This window comes from Nyctereutes procyonoides, unplaced genomic scaffold, assembly GCF_905146905.1.
Source record: "Nyctereutes procyonoides isolate TBG_1078 unplaced genomic scaffold, NYPRO_anot_genome, whole genome shotgun sequence".
Classification (NCBI taxonomy): Eukaryota; Metazoa; Chordata; class Mammalia; order Carnivora; family Canidae; genus Nyctereutes; species Nyctereutes procyonoides.
Window position 1 is genome coordinate 1,736,289 of NW_026575118.1, and position 23,019 is coordinate 1,759,307.

The following is a 23,019-nucleotide window of genomic DNA, read 5'->3' on the forward strand; positions in this document are numbered from 1 at the left end:
CACTTGAGCATTTTGATGGATTAGTCAACTCCATTCCCTCCGTAAAACTGATGTGGCCACCGCTGAGCCCACAGGCTGGAGTCCACCACTTCCTCCAGGACTAGCTTACTTCTGCCCCCACCCCACTTGAACTCACCAAAAGTGAATGTGCTTTATTCTCAAGTCTGTTTATACTACTGTGGTTAGCATTGTAAAGTTATATACATCAACTAAAAATTACAAAAACTGTTGCACTATGAAGGACAAAAAAAGAATTCCCAGGAATTTCAAGCTTTTGAAAGGCTTAAAAAAGATGAGCCATTAAAAAAATCTGCCAAAATAGGTGTGAACAGGACAACTAAGATTTGGGGTTTGGGGAGTGCAGTAAAAATTCCACACTTGGATTGTTTCACTCAAGTCTTCAGTTCTCTTTCTTCTTTAAAGATATTGGAACTCAAGAAAGGCAGCTAATGGATGCCCTATCAGGGGGTCGACACTCCCCAGAGCAGATGCTGATCTCTACAGTTCGGCACATGAGTGTGCATTTATATATTTTGAACTAGAATGTTTAAGGGGTCATATGTTCAACTTTTTTCTGATGTCCCACCTTCGTTTACTGTTTCAACCAACTGGTTTATATGTGTCTATTTGCCCCAGTTGTATTGCAGATAGAGTATTGAAGACCTCCAGTTAGGAAGAAGGTAGAGTTATTGCAGATGTGACTGTTGTCTTCAAAAAAGAAGCAACTGGGGAAAGATTAGAACTAGAGTTGCTCCTTCATTTATGCACATCTGTTACATATTTGCAGTTGTGCCAGCTTTCTGTTTATGGACAGGTACTTATCCTGCTGTTCAGAATAGATAGGCATGATGGCAGGTCCTTAGTGAAGAGCAGCAGGCGGGTTTCCTTCACGTGTTTATCTTTGTTAGAACATGATGCATTACGGATTTATTACAACAAAATCAAACCTTAAAAGTTCAGCAAGGTGGTCAGTTATAAACTAAAGATACAAAAGGTAATAGTTAACAATAAATTGCTATAAAATGTCATTTTAAAAGATGGTACTATTCACAAAGATATAAGTTAGTAAATACATAGTACCTCTATGAGGAAAACTCTTAATAAGGGAAATTAAAGAAGATTGGAAGACACTTTTTTGGATGAGGAGACTGTTCATCAAATTCTCCCCCAAATTACGAATTTAACAAAACCAAAACTGTCTGCATATATTTGCTTGTGTATATGATTGTATTTTAAACCATATTTTGAAATAATAAGTATGAGGATAGCCAAGAAATTTCATAGAAAAACAACAGGAGGGACTGGTACATCCGATATTACGGAGTACAGCAGGACTCCAGTAACTAAAACTGTAACTCGTGCAGAAATTCATATAAACCAATGAGTTGGGAGTCCAGAACAATTCCAATTGTAAGAAGAAATGGTGAATTTTTCAATTCAGTGGTGTTGTATAACTGGTTTTCTATGTGAGAAAGGCAGTACAGCAAAACAAGTAAGTGCAGAGGCTAAAGACACTACATGTGTTAAAATCTGAACTTGCTAATAATACTACCTGTGACCTTACACAAGTTACGTAACCACTCTGTGCCTCACTTTCTTCATCTCTTCTCCCCACCGATGGCACTATTACAAGGGTTAGGTAGATTAATATTTGTAGAAGGCTCAGAGGAGAACCAGTTCTACAGAAGTTACCTACTAAGTATCAGCCATTGTTCTATCATTTAAGAAAAAAAGAAGTCCAATCCTTATCTTCTACCCAATATATGCCCTACTAAATTCAAGTGGATTAAAGTGTTTTTTTTTAATTTCTAAAATACTAGAAAAAAGATAGGTAAACTTTTTATCTAAAATAACCTTGGGTCAGAAAAAACCTAAATGATATCAAAGCCAAAAAATGTGAAAACTTGATTAATTTGCCTCTATGAAAATATTTATTTATTTATTTATGATAGTCACACAGAGAGAGAGAGAGAGAGGCAGAGACACAGGCAGAGGGAGAAGCAGGCTCCATGCACCGGGAGCCCGACGTGGGATTCGATCCCGGGTCTCCAGGATCGCGCCCTGGGCCAAAGGCAGGCGCCAAACCCCAAACTGCTGCGCCACCCAGGGATCCCTCCCTCTATAAAAATAATGTTAGAAAAGTACAAACAACTAGGGAAGTACATTTATAATGCATCTTAGAGCAGAAAAGTTAGCATCATTAGTAAAAGCTTTAAAATAAATTGTTTTTTAAGAACATGCAATTTGAGGGGTGCCTGGGTGGCTCAGTTGGTTGGGCATCTGACTTGATTTCGGCTCAGGTCGTGATCTCAGGATCATGAGATCAAGCCCCATGTCAGGCTCTGCACTGGTCCTGGAGCCTGCTTGATATTCTTTCCGTCTCCCTTTGCCTCCCACTTTTCTAAAAAGAAAAAGAATATATATATATATATATATATATATATACACACACACACACACACACACAATTCAGTAAGTGCTGTTAGTGTCCACCAAATCCCTTTGACCAGGCTGGTGTTCCCTCCAGCTGCTTCAGATTTGGGTACTAATGGTTTATCTTCACCCTTCCCCAGAGCATTGCCCTTAGCTGATGTAGTCACTTTACCCAAAAGATGCCCCCACCCCTTGAGGTCGGCCCATGGCCAATGCCTGATGCAGGGTGTTATCACCTGACCCTCTGGCCTCTATGGCATGATTTATGCCCCTGAGCTGGAATAAGACTGAGGAGATACTTCTGAAAGCATATCTTTGCCTGTTTCTTCTCCTGCCCTGTCCTGTCTCTCATTGCCTTGTAGAGCATGCTCAATAAATCACTAACACAAAAATCTTCATTTCAAGTGCTGCTTCCAGGGAACCTGACTTAATAGAAAATTGCGCAGGAAAATGTTCAGTAAACATGAAGATGCTGACCTTTTTTAGTAATCAGGGAAAATCCACCAAAAATGTATCTTGCTGGTCAGGTTAAAAGGTAAAAGATGTATAAAATGAGAATTCATGATTTGGGGGAAAGACAATAACATGGAAGGGATATAATTTGATACCAACCTTACAGATTCTTCTGTGAATGTGTTTCTTCAGAAATAGTTAGTTAGGTATAAAGGGTGTGTGGATAAGGGTATTCATTGCAACAATGTCTAAAATACTGGGAAAATGGAAGCAACCCAAATGCCCAGTAGTAGAACTGAATGGTCCACTGTAAATTGAAACAAGAATCCCACTTATAAAGATGTCTCGAATAAGTCGTTCAATTGAAAACAAAGTCACAAAACTAAATGTATAGTGCCTATATGTAATGTGCCAGAAATAACCAGTACCATGAAATAAAGATTATGGGGATGTTTGCTTCCTTCATTATTTCTTCCTGTGATTGGCTTCATGTTTGGTGAGTAGGTATTACTTGCTCAAGGGGAGAGAGAAGGATTTTTCCCTTGGAGAGTAAAGGCAGTATCATAGATGCATGACACCATTGGTAAAAATAAAATACAACAGGAACATGCTTGGGGGGAGAGGGTACTAACTGTATAAGTAAGGGTCCAGGATGGTTTCCTGGAAGAAAGGCAGCTAACCGGAAGGGGAGGAAGAAGAAGTTGTGAAGGGGGTAGGGTGGGAGGAAGAGCCTTCCAGGGAGCTGACACAGTACGAAAAAACAGAAAACCAAGTGCCCAGATTTTTTTAGGAACTGAAAAGTCCACAGAGTTGAAATTCAGAGTTTAGTGCGGAAATTGAAGAGAATAGAGAGTTAACGGCAGTCAGATTTCAAGGATTTCTGAAAACGTTAGGAGTTTTCATTCATCCTGAGGGAAATGGGAAGCCACTGAAGAATTTTAAAGAGGAGAATGACTTGACCAAATTTGCATTTTAGAAAAATCACTCTGTGCAACTTTACAGGTGGGGGGAGAGACCCAGAGCCCGGCAAGGGCCACTTGAGTCATCCGGGGGATGCTGAGGCCATCTGAGCTTGGGCAGTGGCCCCCGGGGTGGCAGACGATGTGGACAGACTGCAGAGCTGCTCAGGGAGTATACTTGGGAGGAAGACGTGGAGGTTGATGGGAAGAAAGAAGTGAGGAAAAGAGAAGCAAACAACTAGCAGAAGTCTGTTGGTCAATGGGACATTCTCTTCATTGAGGAAAAGACAAAACGACAGACTGCGGGCAAAGAGCTGGCTCAGGTGGCAAGATCAGGGACTTCAAAGTTGACTCCCTGTGTGACAGAAGCTTGAAAGCTTTGCCAGGAGTGTTTATCTCCTCCATTAGCAGAGTTGGCTTCATCGGAATGGGACTTAACTCCATGTTGTCTCTCATGCCCTCTACCTCTGTGCTGGTGGAAATCTCTTTACTTGGTTACTCCAAAGTATTCTAACCACTTACTCTCTTCCCTACCCTCCTAGCTGTTGCGGGGAGGAGGACTTGAGGAAGGCATCATCAAGAGAGAACCTGGTCACATCATAGCCCACCAAGTTACGCTGGGGGAGAGTCCAGTACCAGCAAGAGAAATGACTTGTGTCGTGGGTGCTTTACGAGGAAGAAATGGGACATGAGCCTTGAGGACATGGAGCCAGGAGGACCTTAGCAGGAGGGCAGATGGATGGCGAAGGGGGATTGAGAGGGAGGGAGACAAAGGAGGGACTGGCACTCCCCCATGCCCTTGGGAGGTTAGGAGCTCAAAAATGTTTCAAACTATCCTCACAACTTATGTGTTATGGACCGTGCCCTTACACACTCTCAAAGTGTTAGCGGCATAGCTAAGAGGCTGTGTGTGTCATCCCATCTGGAGTCAGTTTTGGGGGGAGGGATACCAGTGCCAGCGTTTCACATTGGCCTTCATACATTTCGTAAAATGCCAGACTTTTCCCATGACCTTGCCCTTTCTGGTGTTTTCCTCTGCTGTCTGGAACGCTGTGCTTGAATAGCTCAAGTGTACCCTTCAGACTCCCCCAAAAAGTCACCACCTCAGCGAAACCTTTGTAGAATCCCCTCCTCCACCCCTCCCCCATCATCTGATGTGCCTTTGCATCTGAGACTTTCACGGCACTCTGTTTTTTACTTCATCGTACTTCCCACAGATCATTACTATGTATGTATTTCTGGGATTACTTTTTTAGTATTCATCTGTTCTGGAAAGGCAGGGCAGGGGCAAGCTGGTTTTCTCATCACAGGTCTTAACACCTGGTCTACCACCTGGTAACAAAATGGCTCCCCTCAGAGGCCAACAAATCATTGACCAGGTCTATCTTCTCGTGGGCATCCTTTGACACCGACAGCCGGTGTCCACAGTAATCGTTAGACCTCAGATTAGCCCTGATGGGCACTGCCTTAAGGTGCACTTGTTTAGCTTGCAGTGATCATTCTTCCCACCAGGGGTCTCTTTCTCCCCACCACTGTGGCCAAAAGAAGGTGAACTCCCTATCTTGACGGTCTTCACAGCCTTGCTGCTCCAAATGTGGTTGTGATGTACCACCACCTCGGCATCATCTGGAAGCTTGTCAGAAATGCAGAGTCCCAGGCCCCATCCACAATGGGGGCAATCAGAATCTGCATTTTAGCAAGATCCTCAGGCGGTCCGTGTACACAGTAAATGCTGAAAGGTGCTATTTTATAGGACATTTCTAATCTGAAAAACCTGAAAGACAAAAAACTCCATCCAAATGGCTGTCTTTCACATGGTTTTCCCACCATACTTACAGAAGCACTTAGAAAGGGGTTTATAATTTGCTTTTATTATGAATATAAAATACACATACAACATAATATACATTTACACATTTACACTTTGCAGTCACTTTCATCTTTTTCCAGCAAATTCACTTCTGCATGGCCCAGCGGCCTGCACCTGCCACAACACGCCACTTACACTCATGACATTCTCTTCACCTTGGTACAATGTGTGACTTGGTAAAAGATACCAGGCCCAGGCGTCAAACGGCTGGCTTTACTGTCCTTCTCACAGAATGCCTTTCATTCTGCAGTTTCCTTTCCTGTCGCTACATGCCCCCTGTTGCCTCAAACTTCAGCGTTAAAAATTCAGAAGAGGGCTGCAATAATCACTCTTGCCCTTTAAAAACACCTTGAAATATCTTCCATGAGCGAGGTGCACATGAGTAGGCATTGACAGCATTGCTCGTTAACATGGTTTAAGAATGATCTACAGGAAGTTTCTGGAGTGTTATGTACAAATTAAGCTCACCAAATGGATCATGATGAAGGATCTGAATAACAGTGGTATGGAAGCAAATAAATAAATAAATAAACAGGAATAAATAAAAATAAATAGAGTGAGTTTCGCTAAGGAAAATTTCCATACCTATATCCCTGTGCTTTCTTAAAACTTCATTAGGTGCAGCTTTACAACAGGTGGGTAGGAGCTGGATTTTATGACTAGTTACTCTTCTTTGGGGTCGTGTCTTCAAAATGCTGGTGAAGAACAACTGATGAGCTTGGCATTGTTTCCCTCAGAACGAGGCTATGCGAGAGGTTTTGTAGGAGTTCTCCTTGAGGCTGTCAAATATTGCTTTGGTTCCATTCTGCCAGTGTAGCACCAGATCCATTGGGGTCTTCCCAGCCTAATCAAAATACATGAGGAAATTTGACTTCCAGATGGGAGGCATCTATAAATTCTACACATCCTCTGTGGGCGTGTTTTTAATGAGGTAATGGATAGGTGTATGTTATTGAACTGTTTTATGCTTTTCACTATGACTGATTGGCAGTTTATATTCAAATCAGCCCTTCACTCTTTCTCACAGGAATGTGTTTGGCATTTCAGATTAGCAATATTTTTGTTTTTTGTGTGTTTTTTCCCCTCTGTGGGACTATTCCAGGTATTGGTTTAAAAAACCCCAGTCCCTAGACGGTAGATTGCAAGAGCATGCCAACTCATTTCAAAATTCAAAAAATGCCTCTATACATCTCCGTTATCCTGCAGAAGGGCCATGGGAAGATAGTGAACAAGAACCAGTTCCTATCAATTTGGAAAATGATTCCTGATTGATAAAAACTCATGGTAAAAGAGCTGCTTTGACACCTTGGCTGAAGTCCTCCGGTGCCGTACAGAACTCTTTCTGCTCCAAGGTGTGGAGTTTTCACACTGGGATCTCCTGGGAAATTTCATTTTTCTTGGAGGTGACATCAATGATGTGTAAGTAATTTTTGAGACCAAAATTCTTTTCCCTTATGCATAGGTCTCAAGACATGTACAAAAATTAACCCGATGGCACCTCTCAATTCTTGTCTTTAAATATAAGAAGTCTTGTATTTTTCTACCCCTATTCCTTTAGAAGTCTCTTTAACTCAAACTGCAGACTGGCAGCTTTGAAATGCAAATCAGTTTAGAGACCTGTTTTGTTTGGGCCCAAACAGAGGTGAGATTTTTTTCAAGTTGGAATTAATTGTCAATAGTTGGAAATTAGGAGATTTCCCAAGTGAATTTGTGAACTCTCTGGAAAAAATCAGAAGAGTTGGCCAGCCTGATACCTGTGGCTTCGCAGAGCCACCACCTTTATAATCATGTGCACAGATCCCTGCAGCCACCATTTATGTAATTCAGGGGACCTGCCTGACCCCTGAACTTATTGCTTATTTGAATTAGTGGCCCTGTAACCTTTGTTTTGGAACTTCCCACCTCTACAGCATGTTCCTCGAGAAACACTCATCACTACACATAATGACAGAATTTTGGACAACAATAGAATAATGTATCGTGTGTTTGTTTCCAATTCCCTTCAAGATGACGTTCAATGGCTAGTGGTCTTTTGGGGAACATCCAGCCATTGGGTCAATGTTTCAGGACCCTAATGCTGGGGTTTAACTGATATTCAAAGCCCCCAGCCCCCAGTATATTTTGATCTGTTCTTCCATGAATTCCTTCAACTCCTCTCTATTAAAATGTATCTCCTGATTTCTGGCTGCTTATACAGTCTCTCCAAATCTGTATGCTATTTCTCCTTGCTGGTAGGGTCTCACTTCCTGAAAACAATTTTAATATTTTCTGCAGTTTCAGAGATTTCATTAAATCTACTCTTTTTCTGCTTATTTATTTCAATTATTAGATAAGGCCAATCCCTATATTAAGGATGAGAGGACCCTACTATTAACACTTTACCATCCAAGCAGCCTCTATGTATTGCTTCTATTCTTTGTTCCTATCACCAAGACAGTTTTGTGGGGCTTTTTATGATAAAATATTCCTCTAAGTCTCATAGTAACGCAATAAGGGGAAGAAATTATTCTCAATATAAGATGACTGGGGTTTTCTTTTCCTTCTTTGTAAAGTGATTCTCTACCAAATCTTTCAAATTATTTCTTCAGGAATTTATATCCATTCCTCCCAGTGATATTTTTAAAGCTTACATTAGATGATGTTTGCCTGGGAATTGGGACCATGAGGAAAAGTTGGCTCTATTCCCTGGCTTGCAGATGAAGCTAAATTAACACGTACTTGTAGAAGGGACTTATACGAGCATTTTCAGGGCCTAAATATAGGGAATTATTTTGAGGAATATGCAGATAAACCAGTGTGGAGAATGGATAGAAATTATCTCAAAAATATAGGCAAAAGCATGGCTGGCCCTGGAAGAAAGTGGTAGCATGTTATGCCGTTGTAAGGAGGGGAGGACCTCTCAGAATTACTGGATTAGATGTTGATTAATTTCAGTTCATTGGCTCTTGGCTGTATTGACCACTGTGGAATTTTATTACTTCAGGGATGGTGTCTTTCTTTATTCCTGGCTACCCCAGGCCTTGCTCAACCAGGGGTAGCCAGGGAAGATTGTGCTTGGGTTTGTGAAGGTGAACAATTTGACCATCTTATATTTTCAAGACCAAATTTTGAAAGAATCACCAGACACTGTACTGGCACTGAAGCTACAGCAGTCATGATGGCCTCACCCATCTCTGACCAGGTGACTTGAGTCCTCGCCAAGGTTAGCAATGTCATTATAGGAATGGATGGACAGGTGCATTTAAAGCATCAAAAGAAAGAACTCCTCCAACCCTGAAATCCTACCACTGTGGGATTATTTTCAAGTGCATAAGATATGCTTTTGTTAATAAGAAAGCCCGCAAGCAGGGGCTGCTTGTTTTAGGTACTTACACAATTCTTGATGTTGAGGTCAGCCCCATACATAATCAGGAGTCTGATCATCTTGTAACGGTTCAGCCTCACTGCGTCATGCAGAGGGGTATCTCCTTCCTAGAGAAGCAGAGTCAACAGATTAAAGTTGGGCCTGAGGCCAGGAAGTGGGTCCCACAAGTGTACTAGGCTTGGGGAGTGATCCCAGATAAATGAGGCCTGGAGCTGGAAGGAGGCAGAACTTTGCCAAGGTACTCACTCGGTCTTTGGCATTGAGGTCCGCCTCACAGGCGATGAGATGCTCTGCGCACTCATAGTGGCCAGTCCTCACCGCCACGTGCAGCGCAGTGCTGAGCAACTGGGAAGTTGAAGAGCGCAACTGATGTACTGGGCTCAGGGGCAGAGGCTGTCCCAGACCCCAAGGTGTGTGCGAGGGGGACAAGTGGCCACTATGGTGCCCCACACAGCATGAGCTTCCAGCTGACCCAAATGGCAAGGTGGCTTTGGGAGGGGGGAGGCCAAGGTGGGGAAGGTACTGGGGGGGGGAGAAGGGACAAGAAGAGATATACCTTATCCCGAGCACTGATTTTTGCTCCTTTGTTCAGTAGCAATTTTAAGACATCCAGGTTTCCTCCACGGCTTGCCCAGTGGAGGGCTGTGGATTCAAGCTATACAGGAAGGGGAAAGCAGAGGAGTTAGTACTTGGTTTCCAGGGCCCAGGAACACCAGATTTGCTAGGGTATCCCCCTCCCAGCTACAACTACATTTTTGAGAACTACCATTTATTGAGAATTTCTACATGCCAACAAGGTGCTATGCACCTCGGATGGATGGGCCCTCCTGGCAACACTGAAGCAGGTGTGAGTACGCTCATTTTGCAGATGGGAAAAACAAGTCTCCAAAATAGCCAAGTTTCTTGCCCTAGGAGGCACAGCTAGTAAGCATCAGAATAGATCTTCAAACCCACATCTGCCTGGAAATTTTAACCACTTTTGCCAAATCTACTCAGAAGTTCTAGACAAATGCATTTTAAAATCCTGGCAGAATAAAAGTAGTCCCTTCCAAAGGATTTTAATCTGGATCTGCCACCTCTTCCTGCATCCCTGTTGTTTTTCCCTCCTCTCCTGCTGGTTCTCTGCTGTCATCTGTGCCAGCACAGCCTCTATGCCTCAAGTGCCGCCACTTGTGGTCACTGCACACTGCCCTTACTCCTTGGAGATGCCCTCTTTCCCACTCGGGCATATTCCTGGCCTTCCAAGTCACACACTCACGAATTTTAGTGTCTTTTCATGCAAGCTTTATTTGTTTATTTTTTGTATTGTTTTCTTGTGTGTGTGTTTGTCTTTGGGGCCCAATTTTGTTCAAATTCTTTGGACTTTCCTAATATCCATCTTCTGCTTTATAAAGTCAAATTGAGCTGCATTTAAATAAGTAAAGCATTTTCCCAGCTCAGTCTTCAGTCCATAAAATATGCTGTATGCTGGTCTTTGCAGAGATCACAGCAGCTGAATTATTGAGGTCTGAATAGCGGCTACTTTCCATAGATGCAGTTCATTCCGTATGCAGGTTAGCCCCTGATCTCACTGATGGCATCTATCAGAGAAGGTGAACAGCTAGAGAATTCTGACACACCCCTGGCAGCCAAGGGACCACGAGCACGCTGCCGTGTATAATGGAAGGACAGGGATGCCGAGAGGCAAGTGCTGACCGATTACTTTTCAGTAATGCTACTGACTTGATACTGACCCAACTCTCTGATGAGGATATTGAATTCTGTGCAGCGGCTTTCACTTCCTCCTTTTCCCTGGAACACTCCTCTCCTTTTCAGTATGTATGGAAAATACTTTCCACCTGACCTAGTCCCATCTCCCAACTTCCCTTTGTATGGAGAAATGAGCTTTCGCCTCATTCTCTCAGATCAATTTTCAATCCAATCAGCCCCGTTTTTCATTGTAGGTTTTCTCAATCTTCATATAGTCTCCTTATTTTGGCTCATTTCCAAACAAAGAAATATATTTACCATATCGCGGAATTCGATCTGGGCTCCAGCTTCCATTAACTTCTCCACAATTGCCAAATGTCCTTCTAAGCATGCTCTGTGAAGAGCTGTCCGTTTATACTGTCAGAATAGAGATTTAAAAAAAGAGAGAGAGATGCATATAAAAATGAGCATAAATCCCTTCTAAGAAGTATGAAGCTGAGGACCCTGATGACCTAAGTGATAGAAACTTGAGTGCTTCTTTTTAAATTAGAAATGTCAAATTTCCTAAAATTGCAGAACTGGAACAAAGATTGTGCAGCTGAGGCTTGAGTTTCCTGCAGGTACATCTTTAAATGCTCAGAGGTCTCCATGGAGGAATGTGAACTCAAAGCTCACAATTGCCTCAACACTGACATTTCCCTTTCCTGAATTCTGTGCCTTCGTTGTTTGTGTTGAATTGGCCATGCAGATCAGATGGCTTTCTTCCACCTGGGACTGTTGCTAGGTTGAATATCAAAAAGTATTCAATTCTTTTTTAAGAGAATGGGGGACTCGTGTTTAGTTCACCTTCAGAAATGATTCTCCCTTCAGTTTCGGAAGGCGAGGTGGGGGGATACAAAAAAAGGATTCATGTTTCTGGTAAGAAGGCTTCATATGAATGGATTAATAATAGACTATTTGACCAAGAACAATTATTGGTCTTATTCACTCCAGTGTCCTCTATTTGCAGACAAGGAAATGGAGGTCTAAAAAATGCAAATTAGCTGCTAAAAATCAAATACCCAAGTAGTGATAGAGTCAGCATTTGAACTCCAGTCCACAGATTCCGTGTGTTGCACTGATGTGTTTGGGTCCAGTCAAGGACGTTGCTATTGAGGCACCTGGGTGACTCAGTCAGTTAAGTGGTTAAGCGTCTGCCTTCAGCTCAGGTGATGATCCCAGGGTCCTGAGATCTAGCCCAGAGTGGGGCTCCCTGCTTATCAGGGAGTGTGCTTCTCCCTCTGCCTTTGCAGATCCCTCTGCTTGTGCGCTCTCTCTCTCTCTCTCTCTCCCTCTCTCTCTCTCTCGAAAATAAAATCTTTATTTTATAAAAGGATGCTATTTTGTATCTCTCCAAAAGGGACTTGTTGGTCCTGCTTTATTAAAAGCCTATCCTAAGAATATAAAAAGTTAAAGACAAACTGAAAAATCCAGCTGGAAGAATATGGAACCCATAGCACTAATCCAGCCTCTTTTTTCTGCACTATCCTAATATGCTACTGGCATATGTGGCAACAGCTGGAGAAACTGTTTCAGGTGGATTGCTTTTTGGCACCATGTTAGCAAGACTGAAGTTAAGCATAAGAAACACAAAATTAATGAGCTGGATTTTGCAGTGCTTTGTAGAAGCCTTACCTCATCACAGACATCTGGATTGTTCTTGTCTGACAAGAATTTTTCTACTACTGGCAGTTTATTCTCCAGGGCAGCCTTCAGGAACCTAGGTACATCCACAGGTTCTGTCTAAAGCCAAAGAATAGTGCAGGAGTTATTGTGAGTTTTCCAATATTCGATAAACCCTCTACAGATATTTATTCCCTGGTAGCACAATGCTGGACATGTAATACTACAAAAGCAAACAGTCCTTACGATGATTTCAGGTTCAGGTTCCTTTACAACTGGAACTTTAGTTTTCCTGTATTTTTTCCTTTTCTTTAGTTGAATGATTACTTCAAGGTCTTCTAGATTTTCAAGCTTTGATCTTTGTTCTAGTTTTTTCTTCTTGAGCTAAAAAAGAAATCCATATTTCAAAATATGGTGACAGGCATTCTGGTTGTGTCTAAACAAAATCTGCAAGGTCTGAGATAAGTATGTGAACAGTTGGAGCAAAAAAGTAAAAAAACAACAACAACAAAAAACCCCTAAAAACAAAAAACCCAACCAACCCTTTAAAAACTAATCTTTGACTCTGACTCAGTCACTTCTTGTTCAAGTATTTGGGGGTCTAATTTTTCAGCTAATTGCCTTCATCTCCACTTCTCTTGCTTGTAGCATCAGCTTTTGGAGATAGGATCTCTGTAAGTAATGATCATGTAATCATTTCCATACATTTCCATAAATGAACCCCAGATTTATGTTGAATTTTTTATTTAACTCCGAAGAATCCAACAATAAGCATTAAGCTCCGAAATACCAATGCCAAACTCTTTCAGGCAGCCTACAAAGCAGGGCCCATGAAGCAGACTTTCCTGAGACTCCTGCTAACTAATGCATGTTTTATCTGTGATTAGTAAGTAATGAAAATGCACATGGCACCATGGAATTTGTCAACACAGATAGTGAACACAGCCAAACAATGATTCTGGGACCACAGGCCATGTTATTGAGAAAAAGAGATCTCATCTCTCTTGCTTGAGATTGACTAGATGGTGCATGACATCAGAAATTCACTAGTCATGTTTCTCTTTCCAAGTCTTTAAATCAGAACATAGTTGTAGAACATTCAATCATTGATTCAGAATCCAGAGGTCATAGTCTTGCTAAAGAATTAGTTCCTACTACTTGTCCTTTAGAAGTTGCCTCTCCAATGGGTTTGAATTTGGCAAAGAAACATCTTTGGAATGGTTGCATTTATTTCATTTATCTCTTTTCTCCTTTCTGCCTGGCACCTATTTTCTCCTACCCCATCCACGACTTCCCACTAGTGGATTCCATGGAAGGTCCTTACCTCTGCCTCTCGCTCTTTCTCAATTTTCCACTGCTGCTCCCCCAGGATCAAGGAGTGGGCTGGAAGTGTCTTCAGGTCCTCTTGCTTCTCTAAAGTAACAGCAGCTTCATACTGCCCATCTCTGAAATCCTCAGGTAGGAACTCCCCAGTATCCCCACTGCCATTCTTCTTCCCTGTGACCTAGGAGGAAAGAGTATTGTAGGGTCAGAAGTTGCAGGGCCTGTCCTGGAATCATTCTCCACAGAGGATGCTGCCCGAAGGCCTTGGTCCTCCTTGCCTGAGGACAGCCATCTCCGTGCGCTGTGTTCTCAGATCTCAGGCTGGGACACACCGCTGTAGTATTCCAGAATTACCATCAGATGATTGTCCTACCCTCTTGGTAAAGCAAGGCTTAGGTTAGGTTGATACATTTAAATGCACTTTTAATCCATTTAATCACATTTCACCTAGGAAAACTGCAACCCCTCCATGATTGCTTTAAATTCTTCCATTTCAGGTATTGCTAATGGCTCTTAGACTTGAGTTGTAAAGTTTCCAGACATATATTCTTGCAATAAAACTTCTTCCCTAAGGCATCCTCATAACTACATGTGAATCCATGCTTTAGTAAGAAAACCAAAGAAGAAGATAATAAATAGGAAATATATAGAGAATTCATTACTGCTAGCTTCGTTTTTCCAATTTCACTTATTTCATCACTTAGGCCAACCAAGTTCCATAGATGACATCAAAGTACCTATGCATTATGCCTAAAAAAGGACATTTCAATTTTCAAATAAAAATCAAGACTAAACCAGTTTTCACTATGAAACAAAAATGTGTCTTACATACCAGCTCTTCTACCTTCATCACCATCATGCCGGCCTGAGGTTCGGTTCGTCTGTGTGTTTTCTCCTGTGGATTGAATCCCTTGAATCAGCCCTGCTGAGCCCCTCCACACCGGTCAGCTTATATAGCTAGGGCTGGGTGAGATAATCTTCCAACCTGGGAACCCAAGTAACACCCCTGCCCCCACCCGTGGCCAACTCAGAGGCAGGTGAATTTTCATTCCAGACTCAGTGTCTGGGAAGCAGAAGAGGGAGGAGATGACAAGTAACCCCACTGAATATGTGAATCAGGAAGAAATGTGAGAGGGCCATTCCTTTGGCAGTGACCACACCGCTCAGCAATGCAAGTCATCCTATTTATCGAGAAGCCAGGGTACAGCTGTCTGTAGATATTGCACCACAGCGCTGCTCCTTTTCCTTCTTTGTCAGCTTTCATATGACTAACCCTATCAAGAAAATGTAAATGCCCTGCATATCACACTGCCAGTAATATCTTACTGATAACCAGACTTATCAACACTTCACTTGGGGGAAGTGTTGCTTCAGGACATCCTATTCTCATGGGTAAACAGTCTGAGAGGAAAGGATCCGGGTCCTAATGGCCCTTGTCTATATCTGGTTGGAATTCTCTGTAGTGATGTCTGGGACTAAAAAGGCCCCATGACATGCCACCTTACCATCATTATAAGAAATTAAAAGCATTCAGTAATACGCTTTTATTTTATGGTGTCACTGGCCATAATTAGCACATTACATACTTACTGTCATCTAAAACGGCATACTTACCGGAGCCTTTTTGATTCAAATGGTCCCCAGAAAGATCACAGGAGATCAGTTATTAGCAATAGCATGATGTTGATTGGGTCATGGAGCCTAAGTTCTCAGGTACTATTGGTAAAACACTCATCTGTGGGAGCTTATCAAAAATACAGATCCCCAAGCCCCACTCTAGGGTGGTGGGTTCTAGGAATCTGTATTTTTTCAAAGCACTCACATAATTCTGATGCATCAAGGCTTGAGACACATTGCTTGAGGGGCAGAGAGCTTTGCCCTGCGGAGGAGTAAAGAATACTCCTGCTTATAGTTTCTCATTCTGAAGCATTAAATTATGTAAACATATTTAGGTCTTTTTACAGTTCAGGAAGAGGCTGGGATTGTACCTTCAAAGCCACTTAAAACCTTAGTTTTTCTCAGTAAGAGAAACAGGGGGAAGAATGAGAGAAAGGGAGTAATAATGGAGGGAAGTGTTAGGATATTATGTTGACCTTTCTATATCTGTAACCCCTCAGACTTACCTGCTCCACAAACATGGCTACCATGCTTCTCTCCTTGAACGGATCAACCTATGGACATTTTCTGGAACTGTCAGAATGAGACATTGACCTTCAAAGAGAAAACATTGGTATAGCACAACCCTCCTAATAACTCTTTTTTTTTAAGATTTCATCTATTCATTCATGAGAGACCACACACACACCACACACAGAGAGAGAGAGAGAGAGAGAGAGAGAGAGGCAGAGACACAGCCAGGAGAAGCAGGCTCCCCATAGGGAGCCTGATGCAGGACTCAATTCCAGGACCCTGGGATCATGCCCTGAGCCAAAGGCAGATGCTCAACCACTGAGCCACCCAGGTGCCCCCCTCCTAATAACTCATGTACTTGTCCTGGTCTTCTCATGTTCTTTCCTAAAAGAGGTTTTACCTAAAGGAAATCTCCTGGTGTTTTCTCTGAGATGGACAGAACTGTTATCATCTTCCTTGGTTTCTCCATGTAAGTGAGAAATGGCCACTTTAGCTTTTCTTACTATTTCTCAGAGCTTTCTGTTCCAAGCTTGATGCAAGCTGATGATGGCATTAGGAGATATCTTTGGGGAAGGGTCACAGGTTAAGGGCCTTAAATATGGAATCACACAGCTGTTAGTGCCCTCAAAGTTCAAGCAAGACCAATGCTTCCATTTTGCAGAGGGTGGTAAGGCATGGAAACATTAAGTAACTTGCTGTAGATACACAGCTGGTTGGTGGATACCAGGCTGAAGAGTTTTGATTCCATCCAAAAGAAGAAGAGGATCACTGAGCGCAGAACAGATTTTCAAGGTCAGGTCATACCTAGACCCATTCAGAGCCCAACCAACACTGATAAAATGTTCTTCCATGCTCAGATCACCTCAAAAAATGCAAGTGGCAATGGGTGGGATGGTTCATCAAGCCCTAGTCTTCCTCTAGCCACTAAGTTTTCTCCCTCAAACCTGGATGATTCTGTATAGAAGACTTCAAGAAATCTTTTTTTTTTTTTCTAGAGAGAGAGACACACAGAGAGGGGGGGTGAGGGCAGAGGGAAAGAGAGAGAGAGAATCCCAAGCAGACACTATACCCAGCACAAAGCCCAATGAAGGGCTCAATCTCACAACCCAAAATCAAGACCTTGAGCCAAAATCAAGACTGACTGAGCCACCCAGGTGCCCCTCCAGGAAGTCTGGAAGGGAACTTTGCAGAGGATGACCGTTGAGGACAGTTCATGGAATGGGTTGGGCGGGTCATCTTTACTGTCACATCTGCCTATCCTCTCCACTCCAGTATCCCAGTGTTGGGCCAGTCGGCATTATGAAACGGAAGAATCATTATTGGAAGGTTTACTCCTCAAATAGCAATTCTAGATACATTTAGCTCCTAACAACACAGAAGACGAAATTGTGTTTTCAAGTATTCTTACTCATCAAAATTGAGAACAGAACTTCTCAACTAGAGGCAAGTTCTCTTATCACTTATTTTTAAAGAAGTTCCTTCCTATAAAAGTTCACCTAGTGGGGCAAATTCTGAGACATTTGACTGGATCATCCTCTCAAATTAGGCATCACCTTTCCTTACCAAGATGAATAAAGAGAAAAAAGCTCCCGGTTGGTTCTACAATTATTTAGCAACCCAACGCCAACTATCTATGAACAGAATGAGCAAGGAAATGGTCGCTGAGCTTTGTCAGAGTTACCTCACGAGGGTTTAACCCAGTTTCTGCAGGACTTAAGCATTTCAGTGGGACAAGAGTCATAACCCTGCTTCCAGTTGGAGAGAGTGAGTGGCAGAGGAGCAGAGCACACAGCACTTACTGTTGTCACCCAGAGTTCCAAAGACTTGCTCAGAGACCACCCCAGTAATTGCCACAGCTCAGCTCCAAGGGCAAGCTCGTCTTTCCAAATTTTTGGACATTGTACTTCTGCTGTATTTCACTGTACTTCTACTATTTCTTTATTTTGTTAACTACATAAGTAATATATGCGTGTTACTGTTAAAAATTAAAATGACACATGGGATGCCTGGGTGGCTCAGTGGTTGAGTGTCTGCCTTTGGCTCGGGTTGTGATCCCGGGGCCCTGGGATTGAGTCCCACGCTGGGCTCACCCTCACCACAGGGAGCCTGCTTCTCCTTCTGCTTGTGTCTCTGCCTCTGTCTCTGTCTCATGAATAAATAAATAAAATCTTGAAAAAAAAATCAAATGACACAGAATGTTGCTTAATTGCAATCTTACCAAGTGTTGATTTGATACTTAATCTTTTTCACCTGATAATGTGTCTTAGCAATTGTCTTCTATGAGCACAAACAAATCAATTTCATTATTTTAATCAACCACATGGATTTCCACGTGTGGACACACCATTGCTTATTTAGCCAGTCTCCCATCTATGGATATTTAGGCTGTTTTTCAAAACAGTCACTTTTATCTGCTACAATCAAAGGCGTTTTATAGCACATAAAATTTTATTCTTATTAATGCTCCTTGTCCTTAGAACACCCACCTCAATACTAAAAGGAATGACTTCGAGGACTGTAGCCAGATTCTGACTCGGAAGATACCTTGTTCCACTGTTACACTTATAATTGCTCATTTTGCCATTCCTCTTAATAGCCTTCCCAGAGCCAGCTGCTACTCACCTCCCTTGGCTCAGAGAAGTGGCTGACTTTGCCTGACAAGGAATCCAAGTATCCTTACAGCCAAGCTGTGGCTCAGTTACACACTTGAAAATGCCAAGGCAGGTCATGTTGTTTCCCTGCCCTCACCAGGAATGACTCACCTGTACTTGAGAAGCTGAACACACTGAGGACATATTGAGTGGGATTGTGGTATCTGCCCTCATCTCCGCTCAAAGGACAAAGTCAAGACTAAAGTCTTCTTCTACCCAGAGCTCTGCATACAGAGTACACACTGCTTGTAAGCCACAGGGCTTCCTTTTTATAGGTACTGGCAGTCCTCCACAGGAGAGGTATGTGAAGGCTATCTCACCTCCATACCTTATCGCAGGTGCCTTGTTCTAGTAAACTACATGTCTCAACCCAAATTCTGCCACACATGTGAGCCCATGTCAGCCAACAGGCACACACAGCCACATGGACTGTTCTGTAAACTCAGTGAAACCAGCCCCATTTTTGGCCCTCATACAGCGAAAAGCATAAGAGGCTCCATTGAGGCAAATGAAACCACATCCTAGCAGCAAATTTCAGCTGACTTTCTAGTCTAATCAGATGACAGAACATTCCAGTGTACAGCCCAACACAAAATCTGACAGGGTCCTAGTACTCACTGTAGGCCTAGGACTCCAAAGGCCATAAAAAAATGTCTGACACATAGTAGGGCTAAATATTTAGCTAATACCTGGCAGTGTTGTTCCTTGCTTTTCTAGCCAAACCACATATCCTGAATCCTCCCTTCAATGACAAATAATTTGTAATACTTCTAATGCTAATTAAAGAATTCTTTAGTGCCAATAAGAGGTAAAGACAGTTTAAGGGCATGTGGTAGCCTCTTCTAGAACATGCACAACTGATTGGCTTCTTATAAATTCTAACTAACCACAGAAAGTATACCATGACAGTTAGGGAACCTCAGCTATAAATTAACATTTCCCAGGGCAGTGATTCTCAAGGCTGGGTACATGTCAGAATGTCCAGGAAGCATTTAAAAGATGCTAATACTCCAGCCTCACAAGGTAAATGAAATCTGAATCTTTGCTCTAAGTTCCAGGTGCATTTAAAAAAATTCTCCAGTTGATTCTAATTTCTACCCAGCATTGAGAATACCAACACAGGATATAGATTTAAGTGAATATGTATGTAAATAAATGAACATATATTCTTGAAGGTATAGGAGGCCATCAAGCCATCCTTATCTCAGTCTCTGAATTTTAAAGACTCTGCCTTTATTAAAACTATGGAAAGAAAATACACACACACTTTATTCATTCAATATTTATTTGGGCCTATTATGTGTCAGGCATTTTTATAGAGCTGAGATATACCAAAGCTCACAGCAGACAAATTCCCCTGCCCTCAGGGAGTCTTTACAGTTTTACTGAAGTATTTAAAGGAAACTGAAGACAATAGAACATGCTGCTTCTGCCACAAAGCCAAGGAGGGTCAGAGAAGTATGTAAGTATGAAGAATGTGGGCTGAGGAAATAGGGAACCTGGCTTTTAATCCTGGCCTTGTCCTGTGTCTAGTTGAGTGAGTCCTCTCACCAATTAGGATCTCAAATCCTCCAGTTACCAAAGGAGAGCTTGGAGCAAAATGATCTCTGGGGCCCTAAAATTTTATTGAGGTCTTCAAACCACTGAATCAAAAGGTAGAAACAAACATTTATGACTGCAGCATTATATGCAGATGGCACAGTTGATTCTCCAAAGACTCTAGAGGAGGAAATGGTCCATAAAGCCTTCACCAGCCCAGTCATTTTAAAGACACACCCCCATTTGATAAACATGAAAATCTTATATCTTCTGTTAATACGAAGACAAATGTCAGGATGAACTTGGGGCCAAAATGAAATCAAAGCAATAGTCATTTTGAATATGCTTTTCCAAACTCCCCAAGACCTTAGGGATCTTGATACGGCTTCTTCTCCCCTTCTTCCCATCTGAAGATCTCTGCCCAAATTCTCGCCTTTGCTGGAATCCACTGTAGAAAAAGGACTGATAACTGGGCAGGAAGGGCTGTCAAAGACATTACATTAAAAGTCTTATTCCTCCAAACAGTGGGTTCTTTTTCAGGTCCCTGCATTAATTTCCATAGTCTTAGTAAGGCAGAGCCTTTAACAACATTCTGACCCAGTGATAAGGATGAGGGGACCATCTCTTACTATGGGATGAATGGGTGTGTGAGAGAATCAGCTCCTGTGAATGCATAATGATTCTTCTTCCTGCCCCTGAAGTTTCTGAAAAGCTAACCTTCCTTCATACAACAAAATCTCACTGAATGGACAGTGGGATGGTGGAGAGTTTGCATTGAAGCGGTTTGGCGGGGGGGGGGGCAACTGTCATAGTAACACTGAAAAGATTTTGATGCAACTTTGGAATTACTTCACATCCAATTACATAGGACATCTACTTGGGGTGAGAGATAAGGGCTTCCGTGACCACAACATAGAAGGAAAATCCATTTAACCTTTTCAGCCAATTTATTAAAGCAGGGAAGAATTATTTTTTAAATGCAATTTCTGACTTCAGGTAAGGAGTATTGGAAAAAATGTCTTGGTATACTTTGGAGTTTCCTAATAAAAAAGAAAGTGCTGCAAGACATCTTAAGTATGGGTTCTTTGGGAAGCAGAGAAATTTAGTAAGAACCAATAAAAGCACTGAGTGGACACTGAGTCCATTGTCTGGCCATTAGGAAGGGCCAGGCTGAGGCAGGCAGGATCTTTTTACTTTAAAGACTAAAACTTCCTTTGTAAACACCCTGATACTTAAAATCTCACTGCAACATAGTTTCTTATGGCTCACCTAAATTTTGGCAGTTTAGTCTCTTTATCTCGTTCTAACTTTAGAAAAGACCTTCACCAGCAAAAACATCCATTGAGTTTTACTAGATCATTTTACCATGAGTCTTACTAGATCAAGGGAGACAGGACTAAAAGATGAAGTTTCTGCCCCTGAAATCCTACTGGAACTATCCCCCTTCTACTGGCTCAAAAACTTTCTTATAACTAGATATTTTCAAGTTTTTGAATACTGAATTTTGGAATGCAGAAAAGCCTTCAATATTGTCTAGTCCAGTCCCCTAATTAAACATCTGAAGAGGTTTAAGTGGCTCGTCCCAAATCACATGCAGTGTTAGGATACAAATCCAGGTCTCCCTACTTCCAGACCCATGCTCCATCCCCAGGTTGAAAGTATTTTTCTTCACACAGATATGCTAGCTGATATCTGGGGCTCCATTCCCTCCAAAGTAAATGCCCACACATGTACTGTTTCATGTTTTCTGTCTTCTCTTATAGAAAGGCTTATAGCTCTGTCACTTTAAAAAATATATTTAGGCTCTCATTCCTTAGAGAAATTGCTGATTCCACATTTGGGACAAGGAAGGTACAAGACGAGCTTAGAATATTCTGTGCCAGAAAGCAAGCAGGTACTCATGACTAACGTGGGATTTGCCAAAGGAGCAGCTGGAAGGAGCTCCTGCTATCCAAATCTGGGATATGTTGAGCGTCAAAAAGAATAATGATGATAACTTATGAACAATCTCGGGGTCCATAGTGATAATAAATAAATAATATAAAAATGGGCTGCCTGGATGGCTCAGTTGGTTGGGCTTCCAACTCTTGGTTTCTGCTCAGGTCATGATGCCATGGGTGGTGGGATCTGGCTCCAAGTTTAGCAAGGAGTCTGCCTGAAGATTCTCTCCCTCTTCCTCTCCCCAACTCACACTCATGCACTTTTGCTTTCTCTCTCTAAAGTAAATAAATAAATCTTTTTTAAGAACATGTGAAGTTTATAAGAAAATTAATGATATAAATATATAAACAAGTAAATAGAGAAAGGAAGGGGAAAAGGGGAAGCTCTTTTTTATAGAAAAATGCCAGGAGAGCAGGGTAAAATAATATTAATTACTGTGGAGAGCAGGGTAAAATTATAAAGTTCACCCCAATAAAATAATTGATTCAAGCAAAAATCATCAATGAATGCTAAAACTAGTTTCTGAAAGGTCACTGGGTATCAGAATATTCTCATAGTACTAAAGGATCACACAAAGATTGTTTATTAAATTAAAAGAGGCAAAAAAAATTAAAATGAAATAAATTAAAAGAGGCAAAAAAACACTTTTAAAATGGAGAGACCCAGCAGGCACCACTTTCACGAGTGACCAAACTTACTATCAAAAGAAGTGCTAGGACTCAGGTATCAGTAATTTCTAAAACTTTCCAGTTGATTCTATTTTCTGTCTAGAGTTGAGAATACCATCCTACGGTTGAGATTTACCTGAATGTGTACCTAAGTATACATATGTGTGTATTTTTGAAGTTGTAGTGAAATATTAAGCTATCCTTGTCACAGTCTCAGAACTGTGACTGTAAAACTATGGGGAAAAATACATCTTCTTTGCAATTTATTTATTCAGTGTTTATTTACCCTATTCCTGTGGGACAACCTGACATTATGTATTTCCTAAAGTGTTGCAAT

The 23,019-nt window shown here is 41.8% G+C and overlaps 1 protein-coding gene across 1 annotated transcript; it reads right to left on the reverse strand.

Annotated features, from left to right (window-relative positions):
- Window positions 1-5,695: 5,695 nt before the first annotated feature.
- Window positions 5,696-14,914, reverse strand: ANKRD1 (ankyrin repeat domain 1). The gene is made up of 9 exons (XM_055334387.1): window positions 14,586-14,914; window positions 13,755-13,934; window positions 12,677-12,814; window positions 12,443-12,550; window positions 11,087-11,185; window positions 9,636-9,734; window positions 9,326-9,424; window positions 9,088-9,186; window positions 5,696-6,559 (listed from the first exon to the last, which is right to left on the reverse strand). Exons 1-9 carry the CDS (start codon window positions 14,610-14,612, stop codon window positions 6,449-6,451), a joined length of 960 nt encoding a protein of 319 aa, XP_055190362.1. The 5' UTR covers window positions 14,613-14,914; the 3' UTR covers window positions 5,696-6,448.
- Between the last annotated feature and the right edge of the window lie 8,105 nt (window positions 14,915-23,019).

Bases quoted from the DNA above. Each gene is read 5' to 3' on its own strand.
- ANKRD1 (XM_055334387.1), bottom strand. From the start codon at position 14,612: ATGATGGTGATGAAGGTAGAAGAGCTG. The intron at 9,425-9,635 runs GTATATCTCTTC...TCAACTTCCCAG, and splicing joins AAATCAGTGCTCGGGATAAG to TTGCTCAGCACTGCGCTGCA. The intron at 6,560-9,087 runs GTAAGTACCTAA...TATTTTGATTAG, and splicing joins ACCTCAACATCAAGAATTGT to GCTGGGAAGACCCCAATGGA.